Source organism: Oculina patagonica, chromosome 13, assembly GCF_052425735.1.
Source record: "Oculina patagonica isolate OP01 chromosome 13, crgOcupat, whole genome shotgun sequence".
Classification (NCBI taxonomy): Eukaryota; Metazoa; Cnidaria; class Anthozoa; order Scleractinia; family Oculinidae; genus Oculina; species Oculina patagonica.
In genome coordinates, this window is record NC_135770.1 from 13,824,995 (window position 1) to 13,843,745 (window position 18,751).

Below are 18,751 nucleotides of genomic sequence, written 5' to 3' on the forward strand. Positions count from 1 at the left end.
GTGGAATAATAAACAAGAAAACTTGTACCTTCAATAATTTATTTTCCTACATGTACAGTGTTAAAAATATTTTTGTTTTATTATAAGAGTGCAACTAATAATAAAAGGGTTTACAAGTTCTCCTTTGTATAGCATTCAAATCAAAGTTGTCCCAGAACAAATATGCAGTGGTATCTAGCAGTGACATGTTTAACGCATCTCCTCCAATTGCAATGATTACACTGTGTGACTGATTTATTACACAGCCTACATTCCTTTTCCAGGATGGAAGGTGAAGTTTTTGAATTCATTTATATTCTGATCACTTGTGCAAAGGAATTTTGCAAAATGTGCGATGATGACTTGTCTGAGTGATGTGGTGATTGTTTCACCCAGACTTTGGCATAAGTACCACCTACATGGCCTTTGGCAAGTCGGCCGGGGTTCAGACACAAGCACCCAAGAGTGTCCTGCAGTAATAAACAAATCAAATATCAGCAGCCAGACCTTAGAATGATAGGCACTAAAGAACAATGACAACATGTCCAAAACAAAAGATATGGTAGTATGTAATGGCTACCAGCGAAGAAGAAGAAACATTCTGCCTAAACACAAATAAGGCACCCACATAAGTTACAACCAAACAGGAACTGATTCTAAAAATAAAAAATAAATACATAAATTTATTCACGTGCCAAAAGCTAATAGAACAGAAACTCATTAAAAACAATAACTGACAGGAGGCTTACTAGTTGGCTATTTGCAATGTGTGGAGAAGTTGAACTTGAGACTACCCAACATATTCCATCAAGTGGCAAGGAGAAAGATTTGAACCCAGGACCTTCAGATTACCACCCCAACCACTAGGTCATGCTGCCTCCTACTGTCTACAAGTGAAATTGACATGGAACACTAATCTCTTTATTCTGGGGGTGGTGTCACTAATCACTTGTCAATAAAATATTTTGTAACTCTCAGTATTACCATGGTAACACAGGCTTGAGCCATGTTCACAGAAAAATAATATTTAGCACCTTTTATGTGTGGTTAAAAATTTCTGACAAGCGCCTTTCACTTTTGTATAGGAGTCTGTCTCATTCTAAGTACATGCCAATTCTTTCAAGGATTCAGTCTAACATTGTACCTGCCTAGTAGTTAGTTACTTGTAATCTTGCGTAGTTTAAGGTAGTAAAATAAAAACAGATTGACATGCATTACAGAGTACCATAAACACCTGCAAATAAGCCGCACCTCGAATTTAGTAACTCAAATTTTGGGAAAAAAGGTTTAAGAAAGTATAGGCCATCATTGACAATGCAAACAGCTTTTATAATTAGGGTCTGTCAAACTTGCAAAAGCAATAACCAGTATTCCCTTGTAGTTTTATGTAATTGTAATTTACATTTTTTCTCATAAGTGTCAATTCATGAAAATTTTCGGCACCTTTTCCAAATGTTCCCACAGATAAGCTGCACCCTTGATTTCGAGCAAAGATTTTTTGGAAAAAAAGGTGCAGCTCATCTGCAGGTGTTTACGGTATAAAATACCTTGGCAAAGTATCGAAGATCTGATGGTAGGATCAAGATATCAGGATTATAAGGGAGCAAGGCATGCTTCTCAAACTGCTCATAGTCCAAGTTGACATCTTCTGCTGGAGGATGCAGTGGGTAATAGCTGATAAAGAACACAGTCCAGTTGTTAAAACAATAACAGTCCAGATCATTGTAATGTTATAGTCTGTTACTGGCTAATTTCACCAGCTAGAATTTTTACTATAAGACAAGGGAAAGATAATTTTGAGGGTATAACAACCAGGAGAGCCAGCTGGGTTTGTTAATGAGCAGGAAAAAAGGTTTTTTGTTCTTAGTTACATTCCTTAATGTGGGGTAGTCAGACAACCGTAATTTTATTTGACTAGTATCTTATCCAAGCAACTAAATTGGAACCGAAGTCGCCAGCCAGACTGGCAACCAAAATTGAGAAGAAGGATTGAAAGCGTGAGCTTAATTTAGCAACTAAAATTTTTCACTGGCAACCAAACTAGAGCAGTTAGTGGCCACATGGCCACTAACGAAAAAAAAAAACTTGGAGGGTTGCTATCTTCAATATTAGTTGCAACAATAATGTAGTATTTGATTGATAGCCCATACAAGCTAGAGGAAGAGGCATAGAGAGGAATAATGTAAAACACCTGTGCTGATGAAGAATGTGTTTCAGAAGGCGACCAAGTCTGTCAGATGATCCTGGTGGGCTGAAATGAAAGTAATTGTCTATTAAATTTTGGGGGTCCTAGGGGAGGCATTAAATAGATATGAGGCATTGCTAGTGTAGTAAGATACAAGACACAGTCTCTAATCTAATCTGCGTTAATGCAAAGCCTAGAGATGTCGTTCACAGTTTGATATTGATGTTTTCATCGACATTGGGGTCAACTATGTTGGCGTTGTTTGCCTCTTCGATGTCCGAGTCAAGCAAGAAACTAACTACATTGCATAAGTTTTACTCTATGGAGCATTTCCTTGGTTTTTGAGGTGATCCTTGGAGAGGGGCGTTTATTAGACATGGTTCGTTTATTAGACATGGTTCGTTTATTAGACATGGTTCGTTTATTAGACATGGTTCCTTTATTAGAGGGGCGCCTCTTATACAAACTTTACACTTCAGGGGAGGAGTTTTTTAGATATGAGGCATAATTTGAGAGTGGGCATTTATTAGATCATTTACGGAAGACATATGACACAAGGTGGAAATGTTAATGCACACTACTTCCTTCAACAGAAATAATTTCAAATCATGTCTAAACTGCTGCAGGTCTTACCAAACTGTCTCTTCACTTCCTAAGTGTAACAATACATCCATTGAAGAAAGGCCAATGGTCACATTGTTGACTAACAGAGTACAAGGATCTGACACAAAATGGATTCGCTGAAAGCAAAAACAAAAACAATAATAATGGTGGGCAATTATCTCATCAAGAAAAATTGATAACATGAATCGACGTTTCAATGTATCAAACATAATTTTCATGATTAAAAGTTTGTTAGTGTTCAAGTTGTTAAAAGTCGAGTATTTTGCAGTTCTAACAGAAAAAAGCCTTTTATATATTCACCATGTCACCTAGTCCATATGTACAATTATATTAAAACCTACAATTGCCCTGCTCCCAACAAGGCAGGAGCTTGACAATGTAGCTCAGTTGGCAGAGCAACACATCGGTACCCTGGAAGTCATGAGTTTAAAATTATCCTGAGTAACCTCAAAAATTTTTCAGGCTAAAACACAATTGCTAAATTGCTTTTTAGCATGAGGAGGGAATGGCTTACAACTGGCATTTCATGGTATAATAACACTGGAGCAAAATATATCTTTACCTCCTTTGAATTGAATTCTGCTGTGTTGATTTTGGTGCTGAAGGGTGGCTGGGGATAGACAAAGTCATGGTGGACGTCTCGATGAGATGGCACAAAGACAACTTTAGTCGTTAATCTGACAATAAAAGCACCAGTATTTACAAAAATAGTACCATCTAATTTGTTTAATTACAATCACTTCGTTCCATGGTCATATTGTCCCAGGACAGGAACCTCCGTGTTAAGAGAAGATCATTCCACAAAGTAGTCTGATCAATTTAATTTTAAAATCATATGATAAACTTCTTGCTTGATGTTATTTGAATGATAAAATGTGTCATTATGTTCATTATGCCTTAGTTTTTAAGTGTTCCTAAACACTACAACCATTTGCTTTCCTTCAGAAAAGGCACCTTATGGGTACTTACGGTTACCCCCTTCAGTCTTTAAAATTCCCGACCACAATTCAGTTAAGATTACATATTAAGCTTTGTCTGTGTTAGAAGAATATCATACTTTTCGGTAGCTTTTACAATCTGCTTCACTTGTCTGTCAAAGATATCTTCAAATGGTTCCTCAAGATCACCATTCTAAAATTTCAAAGTTAAAACAACCTTATTAGTAGAGAATATATTTGGCAATCTAAAACTTCAATAATCTTTTGTTTTCACTTAGAAATTGAACTATCTAATGATATACCTCAAGTTTCCTGTACACTTACTGTCTAGTTTTAAAGAAATAATTCAGTCACTATGAAAATCACTGAACTGTGGAACAGGCAGGAATTTTTATATTGCTGCCCCACCCACTTTCCTTGACAAATTCCAGAAATTCCTGTGGCTCACATGCTGTGCCTCCTTGCCGCGGTTGAAAAATAATCTCGATTAAATTTATTTTTTTTGGCAACAAAAAAAAATTAGCAAGCACTTTGTTTAACCCAGCTTTTATTGAGTTTCTCTCCTACTTTTGGACTATTCCACAGTTCAGAGATTTTCGTAGTTAAAGTGTACACATATGTTTTTACTTACTATTATCTGGTCATGCTTGGCATCAACAAAAGGGCCTAGCTAAAGACAAACAAAAGAAAAGAGTTTCAGAAATTTTTACAAAAATAATGTTTAAATGATATTATTTCCTGTCCACCTGCATTGGTATAAAATTGTTTACCTGAATTGTCAGAAGACTTACTAAAATAAGAAGATCTGGTTTGTCATTTTGTACTCTTTTCATGAGATCTGCAAGGGGTTCATAAAGTAGACTGTCTGAAGTCGTAAAGGGACCAGCAGCCACTGACATCAAAAAAGGTTCTGCAAAGAGAATAAAGCAATGCCACATTAGTCTCATCTTTTAATCTATTTTTTATTACTTATACGGTAATACTAAAAGAGCTGCATTAAAAAGGTGCTTCTTAAAAATTAGACACTGCCCTTTAAAAAATAAATAAATAACTTTATCAAATAATTTTCATAAATTTGACTGACATTAGGTTAGCAATGTATTAACATGGATGGGCTTGTCAATGAACTAGATATCTGTTTTCCAATAAATATTTCCTTTTTGTCAAGCTCAAGCATTTACATTGTATGCAAACAGTAGCCAGCAACAAACAAACAGCAAATGGACAATATGTAGACAGTCCAGTGTGGTAATTACCTGGTGTACTGTCCTCAGAAGCTTCTTGCACAGCCTCCACTGATGAGCGGAATGGAAGCTGGATTCCCTAACAACAGAACAAAAAAAAAAAAATGAACTCCTACAAACTGATTTGTTATCTTATCTACTCTGTATACATTTCTATACACAATTTTTATAGCACCAGTGAAGGAACATTGAAATAACGTCAGGAATTATACTGTCAATGCAGAATAACATTTACTCTTGACTATTAATTCCACAGTCGGTTGTCAAAAAACCTTTGACTCAAAAAAAACAACACCTCACATTATTGTTTGTTTATTTGTCACTTTCCAGGCAAAGTGTTGTAATTAGATTTTAGTTATTATAGAGACTAAGATTCCATCTTATTTGTTACTGAAAGTGAGCCACAAATAAAAGAAAGATGTAACAAGGCACACCCTTGTCTAACATCTTGCTTGTGTTAAATATGGAAATTCTCATACATAATAATGGGCAGTTCCAGAAAATATCCATCATGCACCCCAAGGAAGGAAATTGGAAATTCTAGGGGAAACGATGTTTTCAAAACCCAAAGTTTTCAAAGGAAAGTATGAAGCTAACATGGAATTTCCAGAGGTATGGGGAGTTCAAGCCAAAAAACCCTTCCTGGTTGAGTGGGGGAAAGAGAATAGATATTTTCTGGAACTAGTTATGATAACTAAGATTCTTCCATAAAACTAACAAATAAAGAAAAATGACAGCAGGAAAGTTATAACAGAAAATGAATGACTTAATTTAGATCAGTTTGGATAGCCCTTACTAACTAACTAAATAAATACCACTTCTAACTCATGGTTGGGTTGTTTTGAAGGATGAGTGAGTGCAAAAGATACACAAGATATGGAGCATGTACATGTCCATGCTAGCCTGCAGTACGTTTATTGACTTACTGTACAGATTTTGTTCACAACCAATTTTTGGCCAGTGCTGTTCACTCCCTCAATAGCAACAACCTGAAACAAAAACATTTAAAACAATATTTGGTGGGTTTAGTAGAAGGTCTAACATGATAAGTGCAGCTAGAGAAACGTAAACAAGAGACACAAAGAGTGTATTAAACCATAGAGTTTTATCACAAGGGTTACAAATAAAACATAATGCATTACCTGACCAGGAAAAAGTGCAAACTGTCTCATTTCTGAAAGGTCTAACTTGATTCGTTGTCCTGAAGACAGCTCTTGTGAACCTTCCAGTATTACTGATTGTGGATTTAATTTTCCATTTGAATCACAGCAAATACGGCCAATGACAGACACTTCTTCCTTCAGTTAAAAAAGGGGAAAACAGATTTAATGTGTTTTGATATTCCCAAGACCAAATGTTAAAAATATTAATATTATATGGTACCCTGATGTTTCTATTTTTGCAGGGTATCAAGGTTTTTTCTTCAGCAATGTGAAACATTTACAAGAATTAAACCCAACTTGCGCTATTATAAGTATAAATATTAAATTTTAAGAAATTGAGTATTGTATTGTAAGTAGTGTGTTGTAAACAATTTAATTGTCATGTAGGTAGTGTAAGCAGTGTATTGTACTGTAAGTAGAGTAAGCTTTGTATAGTAAGTAATAAGTAAGGCTTTGTATAGTTAGTAATTAGTAAAGCCTTGTATTAGTAAGTAATTAGTAGTGAACATGTCACCTTGTAAGAACGTTCTGTGTGTGTTTTGCAATAAAAAAATAAATAAAAAAAAAATTAAACCCACAAAATTACTATTTAGTTAAACAAAGGAATTGTAAACTAAGGTATCAATTATTGTGGTGAGAGCTCATAAAGATGTATTTTGTTAGCAATAAAATTGTTTTGTCCCTTTCTCAGTTTTTGAATGACTCATGGAATGAGTTAAAATTTTACAGGCCAATGTTTAACAATAAATTATTCAAAGAAATAAGCCCTGTGGAAATAAAGGGCATTAGGGTATAATCAAGCAGTTAAAAATGGGCACCAATGGGTTATTTCATGCGAACTCTTAAGTTTTGAACCTGTCAAGTAAAAAATTGTTTCTAGAGGCTAGGTCCACTAAGATGATTGACAGGAGTAAAAATGCAACCCTAGGCCTGGAGTGAACAGAGTTTCCAACTTATTGAAAACATCCTCTCTTGAATTCCAGAAACAAAAAACAGGAGATAAATTGAGCCACTACTATATAAGACCATATAAGAATACTGAACAGTTACATCAAATTCTGTTTTATCATGGATAATAACACGCCTGTTCCCATTCTAATTTGCATGACTAGCATGCTTGTTCCACTTGAGTGCACATTAATTTTGTTTACACCTAGCATAGTGTATAACTCATCAAGGTTACGTGTTTTTTAGAGTTCAGGAAGCTCCGCTTTTAGGCTTAGCAAAATCTATTTAATACAATATGGATGGGCTTACCTGAGTTGGCACGCATAAACTAGAAAACTCCTCAACTCCTAAGCTTGCCTGTAATTTTTCTGCCATATCATCAATGAGCTCACTGAGTACTGGAAAATATTTTTGGACACTATCATATGGCGGCCTTTTACGGACTAAATACCAAATGACTATACATCAATGTTATGCTGCATATATTGATGTTGTGTGAACTAAAAGATTTTTGATACAACTTAAAGATGTTCAATACAACTAAAAGATGTTCGATACAACTAAAAGATACAAAGTATTTGATACAACTAAAAGATATTCGATCCAACTAAAAGATGTTTGTTTCAAATAAAAGATGAGGAAGCGGAAATGAATTTTGAAAACAGGAAGTGACATTTTACCCAGGTTCCAAGCGATCAAACGCACATACAAAATGGCTTCTGGTGGAGCTGCGATATGGCTGCCAGATTCACTCGATACAGAAAGAGTTTTTTGGATTTAAGCAGGCTAATAACAAGTGCAGCCACTCAATTCGATTCTTCGGAGTTCTTCATTCGTAGACTGGACGAATAGGAAAGAACTTTAAATGTTCTAACTCAGTAAGAATTGAAGAGTCATACGCACAGGAAGCTTGCTTAATCGGGTACTAACAGCAACTACTAGGTATCCTAGGCGACCTACGACTGAAGTCACTTCGAGAGAATCGCTGAAGAATCCAAAAGGAATCTTGATCTATTCGAAGAGTCGGTTACTTAGTAAGTCTATTGTATTGGTAAAAAGGAACGGTGAAGTTTGAAGACCATCCAATAGCAGTTGGAAACAATACATGGAGAACCAAGGTAAGTATAACCAACCTTTCGAACAAATCAAGATCCCCTTCGTTTTTATCGGCGATTCTCTCAAAGTGACTTCATAGCTCGCCTAGGATAGATTTCTAGTAGCGATTAAGCTTCCTGTGCGTATGTCCAGTCTACGAATGAAGAACTTCGAAGAATCGAATTGGGTGGCTTTGGTGTTTCGTTGTTGCTGTGCACTTGTTATTAGCCTGTTGAAATAAAATAGAAAAAACCTTTCTGTATCTGGCAGCCATATCGCAGCTCCACCAAAAGCCATTTTGTATGTTGGATCGCAGGAAACCTGGGTAAAATGTCACTTCCTGTTTTCAAAATTCATTTCCGCTTCCTCGTCTTTTATTTGAAACAAACATCTTTTAGTTGGATCAAATATCTTTTAGTTGTAACAAACATCTTTTAGTTGTATCAAATACTTTGTATCTTTTAGTTGTATCGAACATCTTTTAGTTGTATCAAAAATCTTTTAGTTCACACAACATCAATATATGCAGCATAACATTGATGTATAGCCGCCATACTATCAGCTTAACTCAGTGCAAAGACAGGGTACAAATACATAATTAAGCGTCATTAAGATTTAACTTGGCTACCTAAACACAACAGCAGGTAAAGTTCATGTTTTTGTAGATACTTCCTGATTACATATATACAGTCAAAATCCATAAAACCAATACATTTGTATCAAAGGATAATATCATACCAGCTGCCTTATCAACTTGTTTTTGAAACATGTATTTGTAGGTGTTCAACAAAGCTTCTTTGTCGGCTGCACACTGCACTGACAAATGTGATGCTGGCGTATGTTGTCGGATTTTCTCCTGTGGATCAACTCCACTAGGGTTGAAGGAGAATACAACTTCCCCAGAGTTGTTCCTAGAACCATACTTAATAGAAGGAGTAGCACTGTAAAAACAATAACAGATAATTTAAAAACTTGAAACTTCTCTTTTTACCAAGGCAACCATGTGGATCTTGATGCTTTTCTACTACAAGCAAAAGAGTTCACCTTGGGTTTCCCCATCTTAAAAAAAAAACAGTACTCAAGTGCAGTTCTGTAAAGATGATATACCGGTATGAATAATATTGTTACACCTACTACATAAAGGTTGCTTGTTTCCTTTTGGCTAATTTGCTTTCTTGTGCAGAAGCTTTGGTTGTCTGTTTTAGTAATCGCCAAGCCACCTCCCCACAAAAGTGTTTTTGGAAATAATTCCATTTTTTTGTAACCTGTGAATTGGAAAATGTGACTTGCATTTTAACCCCATGTGAACAATATTGGAATATTGAGGACACTTCAGTTAAGGCTTAAGCACTAGTTGCATCTTAGAAATACATAATAATAATAATAATAATAATAATAATAATAATAATAATAATAATAATAATAATAATATGATAATAATAATAATAATAATAATTATAATAATAATAATAATAATAATAATATACTTAATTGACCACTCCCTGAATGGGGCTTTTCAGGGACATATTTATAGAGTTGCATTGATTAGCTTTACAATTACCTGGCAGGAGAAAAGCTAGCAGGAGAGAAAGGAGCTGGGCCAGGACTCCGCCCTAGAGATGTATGACGCTTATTGACTGCTGTTTCAGGAGTTGTATGAGGCCTTTTTATGGATCCCTAAATGCAGAAACAACATCATGGTTAATAATTAGTTTTATGGGAAAGACTGGCACCACTTGCTGCTGCTGCTGAATCTATTTGGTTACTCTTTAATAAAAAGCACTTTTGAAAACAATCATCTCACAATGATAACTTCTTTGTGCTACCTTTGCATGAAACAGAGCCAAAAAGTGCATGGGTGTCAATTTTGTGTGAGGAGTTTTGAAATGCTATCCCTGACCAGCAGATTAACATGTAACAGCATAGCTCCGATAAAAATGGCTCATCTCCAATGTTGAATCCTCTAATATTCACAGTTGCTTAGCACATTTCATTTGTCTCACTTGAATGAGAAACTTGATGTCTTGAACACCTTATAGATGTATAGAGCCCTTGAAATTAATAAAGAATCATCATTTGCTAACTAGAGTATCATGAGCTTTCTGATCTAGCCACAACATTGTTCTTTAATAACAAATTATTGAAATATTTTGGACACTGACTTGGTGAAATACAAAACAACAGTCAACTTTAAAGAACAAACAATTGAGAACTAAATAAAATAATAATGATAAAACCAAACTGACACCATTGTATAGGGCTGTGCTCTAAGGGTGCCCGGGTGCCTCAGGCGACTAACTTTTGTCTTTGGGCGACCAGATAATCTTATTTCTTTCATAGAAGCTTTATGCTGGGCACCCTGGATCTCATAGCCTGGAACCTTTGGGCTCCTTGTAATTTTTCTTAGAGCACAGCCTTGTTAATATATTGTGTAATCTTGGTTTGAAATTTTTCAAACCAGTTTGATTTTATTTTTCATTGTCTCATATTTATTATCATAATCTAAAACAAATGGAACTAAAAATCAAAGAAGTTTGAAAAAAATTAAACCACAACATACTTATACTCCTTCATACTCATACCATGAGCTATAGGATAAGTGGAGTTTGTCTAAATATAAAGCCAATAACTAACCACTAAAGTCCTCGTCTTCTTTCGTTGTTTGAATTTGTTCACAACACATGGGTATAACCAAGCATAAGAAGTCCTGGATGCTAAACTAATTTGCAATTGCAGTGCCCACTTGCCGAAAGAAAAACCATTTCCTTTGGGGGTAGGTATGCCCACAGGTGTCTAGAAAACGAAGACCCCAGAAGACCGAAGACCAAAGACCTCGAAAACGAAGACCCCCTAGAAAACGAAGACCCCTAGAAAACGAAGACCCCCTAGAAAACCACAAAAAATAAAACAAAAATTCCCCATAGGCTGACTTACCTTCAAATTTCCAAGATGGCGGGAACATTTACAACACCATCTTGGAAATTTGAAGGTAAGTCAGCCTATGGGGAATTTTTGTTTTATTTTTCTAGGGGGTCGTCGTTTTCGAGGTCTTCGTTTTCCAGGGGGTCTTGGTTTTCGAGGTCTTCGGTCTTCGGGGGTCCTCGTTTTCTAGACACCCGTATGCCCACAGCTAGGATAATTTGCATTTGGTACTATGTGTATAATACCATGGTTAGGAAGATAATCCCTTCGATCGTGTGAAGCTTGTAAGATTCAAAGGTGGCCATGTCCTTTTAAGGAAGGTAAAGGTGGCCCACCTGGGGGGTCTCCAAAGGAGACCATTCAGTTACACAAGGAGTGGGTGTAGTAAACATGGGTTTACCTGGAGTCATTGGAGTCTTGCGTTATTAAATGGTTGAATTTTGCGAGTATGAATTGGAGTTAAGAATTATTAACATCACCTTTGAAAAAAATTGAATAAATACAGGCTCGCCCGCTCTTACAACTTTTCTTTATTTTCCTGTCCTAAACTGGCGTTCCAATGTTGAGAGAAGTTGTGAATGGAGAAAATATTTTTTTTTGGCTACATTCCAATTTACATTCTTATTTATGTTATTTATGTTATGTAAAAGCCGATCTTCAAAGCTAAAATATTCACAACACAATTAGTGAAGAGATTCGAATATTCATATTGGTACACAAACACACGCATAGAGTTGAACGCCTGTGCTTTCCCGTGCCTGCCGCACCGGTAAAAACCTCACTCCCTGCTTGTTTAGGCAAGCAACTTAAGAAAACTCCAGCAAACTCCATAGCGAAAGCCTTCAAAAATAACGACCACAAAGTTATCAAAAATTTTACATATTTTTTCCGCCTTTCAACCGCGAACACCTCCAAACTAAACCAAAATTCATTTCCAGTTGCCAAACTTTTTTGCATAACCGCGTCCTTGTGGGGAAAGGCTCAAGTTTGTTGCCTTTTTCATACCTAACTAGGGAATTGAAAGTGTTTATTGATCTTACGAGCTTAACACGAAATTGAGAAACAATAGCCATTGTTTGTTTGGTTTAGTGATTGGCCAAAAACCAAAATCTCCTAGCAACGGTAAAAGTTTTTCCTACCCAGTGATTTTAGTATTAAGCCATAACACCATATGCAAATTAGTTTAGCATCCAGGACTTCTCGGTTCAACAAAAGCATGGTTACCCATGTGTTGTAAACTTATTGGAACAAAGGAAGTAAAAAGAAGACAGCTTTTAGTTAGTGATTAGTTATTGGCTTTATCTTTAGACAAACTCCACTTGTCCTATAGCTCATGCTCATACCTTGTTTCCAGGGGTTTGGTAGCATTCAAACAAATCTTCATATTCCTCATTTATTCTGTAAGTAGATAGACTGGTCAAGGTTAAAAACAGCACACAATGAATATGTTGCAGTTAATTTTTTATCATTGTTATTTTTTAACTAGTTACCTTATTCTTACCAATTTTCGCGCGTACTTAATTTTGCGATAAGTTCGAGAGCTGAATATTGTGAGTATTAATTTTCACGATTGCAAGAAAAATAAGAGAAAAAGTGTATTAAATTTCGTGATTTTGTCTGTGTTTTATAAAGCAGTCGTCAGACAAAGACTAAAAACAACTGGAAATATATCAATGTCTGGCCCAATGTAACTACAAGGAGCTTGCAAACGGAAACTTTGGTGACCGTACTTATGAGGTTTTGGCCGATTTACAAGGACGAAACAGCAATCAGAGGAAGGGTTCTAGTCACTCAAAAATGAGACGGAAAGATATTTTTAAACTTTTTGTTCTTTTGATATACAATATGGTATTAATCTTTGCGTGTTTAAAAATTTCGCACAATATTTTCTTCGCGTGTAGTAAATTTTGCGATTATTTTGAAATCGCGAAAATCGCGAAAATTAGTACTCGTGAAAATTAGTAAGAATAAGGTAGTTTTTTTATATATTAGGTTAATAAGTAGAAAAAGTAAAACACCTCCTTTCTCTTGATGTCTCATAATCCCCGCCCCTACTATCTGCTATTATCCCCCTCCCCTAAGTACTACCATCTATTTTTTTCTTTTTACTAACTTGCATGTACTGGATTACACTCTCAACCTCTGGATTTGCTGTCCAGCCCCTGGTCCACTTTGCTAAGTAAGAAACGCTGGATAAACCCCCTTTTTAATAAATATATATGACTCCAACCCATACCCTAACCATATTATTTACCTACATGTAGTTAAAAAAATCAACTACTTAAAAAACTTACTAGTTAAAATAAACAATTAACTGAGATAAAAAATTAACTGCAACATATACAATATCGACAAATTTTATTTTCCTGTGCTATTATGGTTTAATTAGTTAATCATGTATAAGTTTTGATTTCTCCTAATCCCTAGCAAAAATTATTTTGATGTAGCTTAACCATTTCTTGAAAACTACAGTTAGTAGAACAACACTGTGGAACAAGTCAGTATGACAGTATTCTGACATTCACATCGACAAAAACAGCAACTTAACAAAATGGTTGATCTTGCAGAGATTTAACCAGTCAGCCCACTGTGATAGGGTTTCAAATGTTGTGAACAGAATCAAATGGCAGATGGAGAGTATACCTCAATCCCAAAGAACTTCACCAAGGTGTCAGAGAAGTCGTGTAGCCTGTGAGCTGCCTCATGTTTGGAAATGCCTGGAGAGGAGTGGGGGATACTTAACTCATGTTTAAAGGGGGACACCTTTCTAAGGCAGACAGCTTGAGTTAATAATATTAAATACCGGTAGATTTAGCCAAGCCTAAAAGCGGAGCTCCCCGGTTATTTACTTCACCCTTTTCGAAATCTGAATCTACTGACGAAAAACAGAAAAAATATAGCACTTTAGCCCGCGATCCAATGTAACCCATTACTTGGTCAGCGGTAAACTTAAAAAAAAACATTCAACTTTGATGAGTTCTATATGTGAGCTCGCAATATGGTCAGGTGATACTGGTCAGCGGATACCTTGTTTTGAAAGCTGTCAATTGACCATGACATGGATGTCCAATATCAAAGAGGTAAGCTGACTTTTATTATAACCTTAAACCTATTTCTGGAGTATGGCCGCCATGTTGGGGCAACGTCATCTTCGCTTGGGTGCATGCGCCCACGAACCATGGTGCTAGCCATGATGACCATGAAAAACCAAAAGCATGGGTCTGTTAATTTTCTATGGGTATGGGGCTCTGCTCTGTGGCACTTCAGGCCGCTGGGAGCTCCGTTAAAATAAAAATGAAATAATAACAATTGTTGATCCCAACAGTGTCTGCCTGTACACTCATTACCAATCTTGTCCCCAGAGGCCACAATCCTTTGGTTGGTACCAAGAATCGAGACCTCTGGGCTAGACTGAGAGCCCCCCCCCCCCAAAGACACAGCCAAATCTGATTGGCTATTGAAAACTTGTCCATTTCATCCACAATCTCTGGCACATAGGCACAATCAGGGGGGGCTGGCAGCTATCTTTGATCTTACCGCTTTTCCGCTTTCGATGATCGCCCCAGTTAAGAAATCTGTCAATCATTCGAGAACCGTACGGAGCATGCGCACAATGCCTTGGCAAAAAAGGAAACAACATGGCGTCGCGTGTCGAGTTGACTGTAGAAAACGAATTCGCTGTTGGTTATTGCCGTTTACTTCCCGTTATAATTTTTTGTGGCAGTTCTGAGACAATCAAGACTAATGTAATGAAGGATCAGCTCTGTTTTAGGTTAGTAGAGCAGTTAAAAATTTAAATGAGCAAGGAGCGAGTGACATGTTTCGGGACAAGTTTCTGTGTATACTGCATGGGCTGTCAGAGATTTTCCCAGTCAAGTGTTATTTTATCTTCACGCCTGCACAGCAAAAGAAATTATTTCGACCCCGATTCTCCTTCACTTAACAGAAAATTCAGTAACAGTGTCCTTTATTGGCGTCGAAGTCTTTCACGGCTTCCCCTGTCAAGTAGGGTTGACCTGCTAAGCTTTATTAAAGTTTACATTTTAGATCATTTTATATACAGTACCTGTCTCAAGTTCTGTGTCTTTATACAAGCTTACACATGTAGTTTGCGTATAAAACATAGAAGTTATTTTTATAAATTCATCTTCTGATTGAACGTGTATAGTAGCATCTACTTCTAGAACCGAAATATATTGCATATAAAGTGCCGAGTTGCTTTTGGTTGAAAATCGAATTTTAAAGCATTTTCCAACATGTCCATGCGAATGGGCCCACAGGAGAATAAACGTTTTCTAAGGTAATCTTAAAGAGATATTAAATTTCGATTTTCCTTTTGTTTTTCCTTTGCCGGTACAAGATCAAGCTGAAGTCAACAAGGCAAAGAAATCCAAAAAGAATAAATTTGTTCCCTTAAATTTAAATGTAAAAAATAATAATAATTGCAGAGGGTATGGCTTCAATTACCTAAACTGTGCAATCTGAAGTGCCTTGCTGACACACAGTAACCGTTAATTATGTTTTGGGTAAATACTTTGGTTGAACAGGGTCAGAGGGATCTCAATTTAATTACAGCATTTAAAGGTGGTAAAGTAAATGCTTGTCTTATTGTACTGGAAACACTTCAGCACTGGAAAATGATAAATTTGGCCATCAACAATGGAATGTCTGTTGCAAACAAGTACATTGACCTACCATACTTACCAGGTAATTTTGTCTCCCAGGGTTTATTTCACATCTCCAAATGAGCTACTCATGGGGATGAACCCCCTTGCCGGTAATAAAAAAATTCTACAATATTATTATTGCAATACTGCTTTCCCCCACCCTAAAATTTCTCATCTATCATCTATCACTACTTTCAGGAGACAGTGTAGCCAAGTGATTTTGGGTACCGGTGTTGTAATTCTAAGATCCCAGGTCAAAATCCTCTACCCAGCAACAAGCTGAATTTGTTCTCGGTTGTCCTGAGATCAAATCCTTGGTCATGCTTTGTAGATAGAGAACTGGTCTGCCTCCTGCTAGTTGGAATTTGTAACTGTTATGTTCATTTAAAATTTTTGTTTCCCTTGAAGTTAAGGGCATGACCACTGTAAACAACTTTAATTTTACATATTTTTTTACGTTTACATCTGAAACTTTTTCCTGGTCAGCAGGAAGATTATTCAACTGGATGCGAGTAGAAATTGATTTTTTTCTTTGGACAGGTAGGGCAGTTAAGAATCAACAGGTTAAGTAAGTCTCAATAGGATTTTTAAAAGTGTCAGATCCCATGCAGTGTCTCAATTATTTCTCTACCAGGGTACACACGTACATTTGAGGAGCAGATCCTTTGCAAACTTCACCATGGTATAATTATTTTATTTGTAAAAGCATTTCAAGATAATGCATTGCTAAAAACATTTTAAGCCCCCTCAGAACTCAAGTTTCATTTTTTCCTCAAGGAAATACAGCAAACCGTGGTCACTAAGTTTTAGGTGACTGACCATGACTGGAGCATTCTACAACCAACCAGCCTCCTGCAAGTTTCAATTCTCACCACACAGGCAAAGTCTAAATGCAAGGTTACCCCACCAGCTTTCTCAGTGAGCGCCATTATCACGAAGACATGCTCAGTTCAAAAGTTTAAAACACTAATTGAACATGAAAAAATGTTATTGTAACTGGTGCAAAACATAAAATAAAAAATACTGGTAGGCCAATTAAATTTTGATATATTTTATTTCGATAAACTGTATTTCAGTTCCATGTTACTCTAGATATTATATTCTTATATTCAAATTCTAACCAGGCTCTGAGGCTTAATTGGGAAATAAAACAAAACGAGTCATATCAAACCATCTGCACTTTCTCAATAACAACTACGTCAACTACGGTTTGATCTAAGTCTTACAGAAGAAAAAGCTGTCCGAAAATGGCTACCCTTACCGTCATGGCGTCTAGTCCAGAAATAAAGATCGTTCAGCTTATCCAGTGTATGAAACAATTACTAAAAATATTCTGCTGTGAGATTTCGTGGTTGTCTTCACTGGGATGTAAAAACGCAGTGGTGGTCCCGTTCGCTGGTTTGCGGCGTAAATTTCACTTGTGATACTTCTTAAAAATCGAAATTTAGATAAAAAGTGCTTAAACGAACCCCTGGATGTTCGAACGTGGAAACAGTTCTCGAAACGTTTATGAACCTTCGCAAACGACCGTCCGCCATAAACTTCCGCCATCTTTGTTTTCAATTAAACCGGTACTTAGTCCCACTCGGCCATATTTCTTAACTGGGGCGATCATCGAAACTCGTCCCAGACCTCGCTGCCAGCCCCCCTGGGCACAATAAAACCAGAGCCAGGAATTCCTGGTTCTGCTTTTTGAATCGGCCAGAGCCATTGAGCATTCAGTCACCATTAACTAAAAATGTGAAGGCTTTGGAAACAAGGTTGACTCATTCCGAGACTACTTTTTATTCGCAAACTTGAGTCTTATAATTTATAATTAGTTATTTATTAAATCATATCTATGACAAAATTCTTGATTTTGTTTGGTGCCGCACACCTATATTTGTCATTAAAGATGTTAATATTGTTCATCGTAGTGCAAGATAGGTAATGAACGTTTATTCGTTTGTCTCACGATAGAATCGCTTTGAGATGTTGATCGCGACGTTTCGACTGCAATACTGCTAGTCTCACAGCGAATCAAATCGGGCTGCTAGTCACAGCGAACCAACGTGCATAAATAGCGACGTGCAAACAATCGACCTCGTCGCCTGATGAAGACTAGCAGTATTGCATTCGAAACGTCGCGATCAACATCTCAAAGCAATTATATTGTGAGACAAACAAATAAACAAATAAACTCAAATTTTGTCATAGTTTTGATTAATTGGTAACAGGACTTTGTGTCATCCATTTCTGTCTGTAATCACACTCGTGATTAATCACTTGTATGATTACAGACAGAATTTGACTCCACTCAGTCCTATTACCAATATAAATTGTGCTCTACTCAGACCAAAACTTTTACCAACAGTTTTCATTCCATTGTAAGGGAATAATGTTTATGAAATTATGACCAAAATTTTATAACTAAGGATACAGTTCATCGATGTTGTCTTTACTGAACATCGAGGGCTTGGTCTCTTCTAGTTTGATGTTCAGCTGCTTGTGATGTTTCTTGTCTTTAGACAGGGATTGCTTCAAAATAGAAATAAATGTGTCAGCAAATAATATAGCAAAAATTGATTGACATTGCATGTAGACACACAGTCACCGTATCATTTAATATCAACGACTCAAATCAAATTTTACGCTTACTTTTCGCTCAAATTCTTCCAGAGAAGTAGCATTTGGTTCTTGATTGCAGCCAGTTGATGTAACATACGCAATCCATTCTTCAACTAATTCCGTTGCACTCAGATGGCACAATACGCAAATTTCTTTCACTGAGTGGAGGAATATCGCAATTAAAAAAGAAAGTTAATTCTGTTTGGGCTTAATAAAGTGTTGATAATATAGTACTAATCTACCTACATTTATCCAAGATGGACAAGTCGTCTATAGTAACAGAAAACTCTTCAAATTCTCGCTCGATCTCTTGATCTGTCACCATCTTGGATTTTTACTCCGCCAAACTTTGGCGCCAAACGCCATGATTCATTGCGAG

General features: G+C 36.4%; 1 protein-coding gene across 1 annotated transcript; it reads right to left on the reverse strand.

The window, feature by feature from the left end:
- Window positions 1-23: 23 nt before the first annotated feature.
- LOC144635134 (DNA polymerase alpha subunit B-like) lies at window positions 24-18,751 on the reverse strand. Its single transcript, XM_078494201.1, has 18 exons — window positions 18,619-18,751; window positions 18,403-18,530; window positions 18,185-18,282; window positions 12,442-12,496; window positions 9,738-9,853; window positions 8,915-9,117; window positions 7,391-7,479; window positions 6,113-6,268; window positions 5,897-5,959; window positions 4,983-5,049; window positions 4,518-4,636; window positions 4,358-4,396; window positions 3,846-3,919; window positions 3,351-3,465; window positions 2,798-2,904; window positions 2,171-2,230; window positions 1,527-1,653; window positions 24-449 (listed from the first exon to the last, which is right to left on the reverse strand). Exons 1-18 carry the CDS (start codon window positions 18,695-18,697, stop codon window positions 291-293), a joined length of 1,854 nt encoding a protein of 617 aa, XP_078350327.1. The 5' UTR covers window positions 18,698-18,751; the 3' UTR covers window positions 24-290.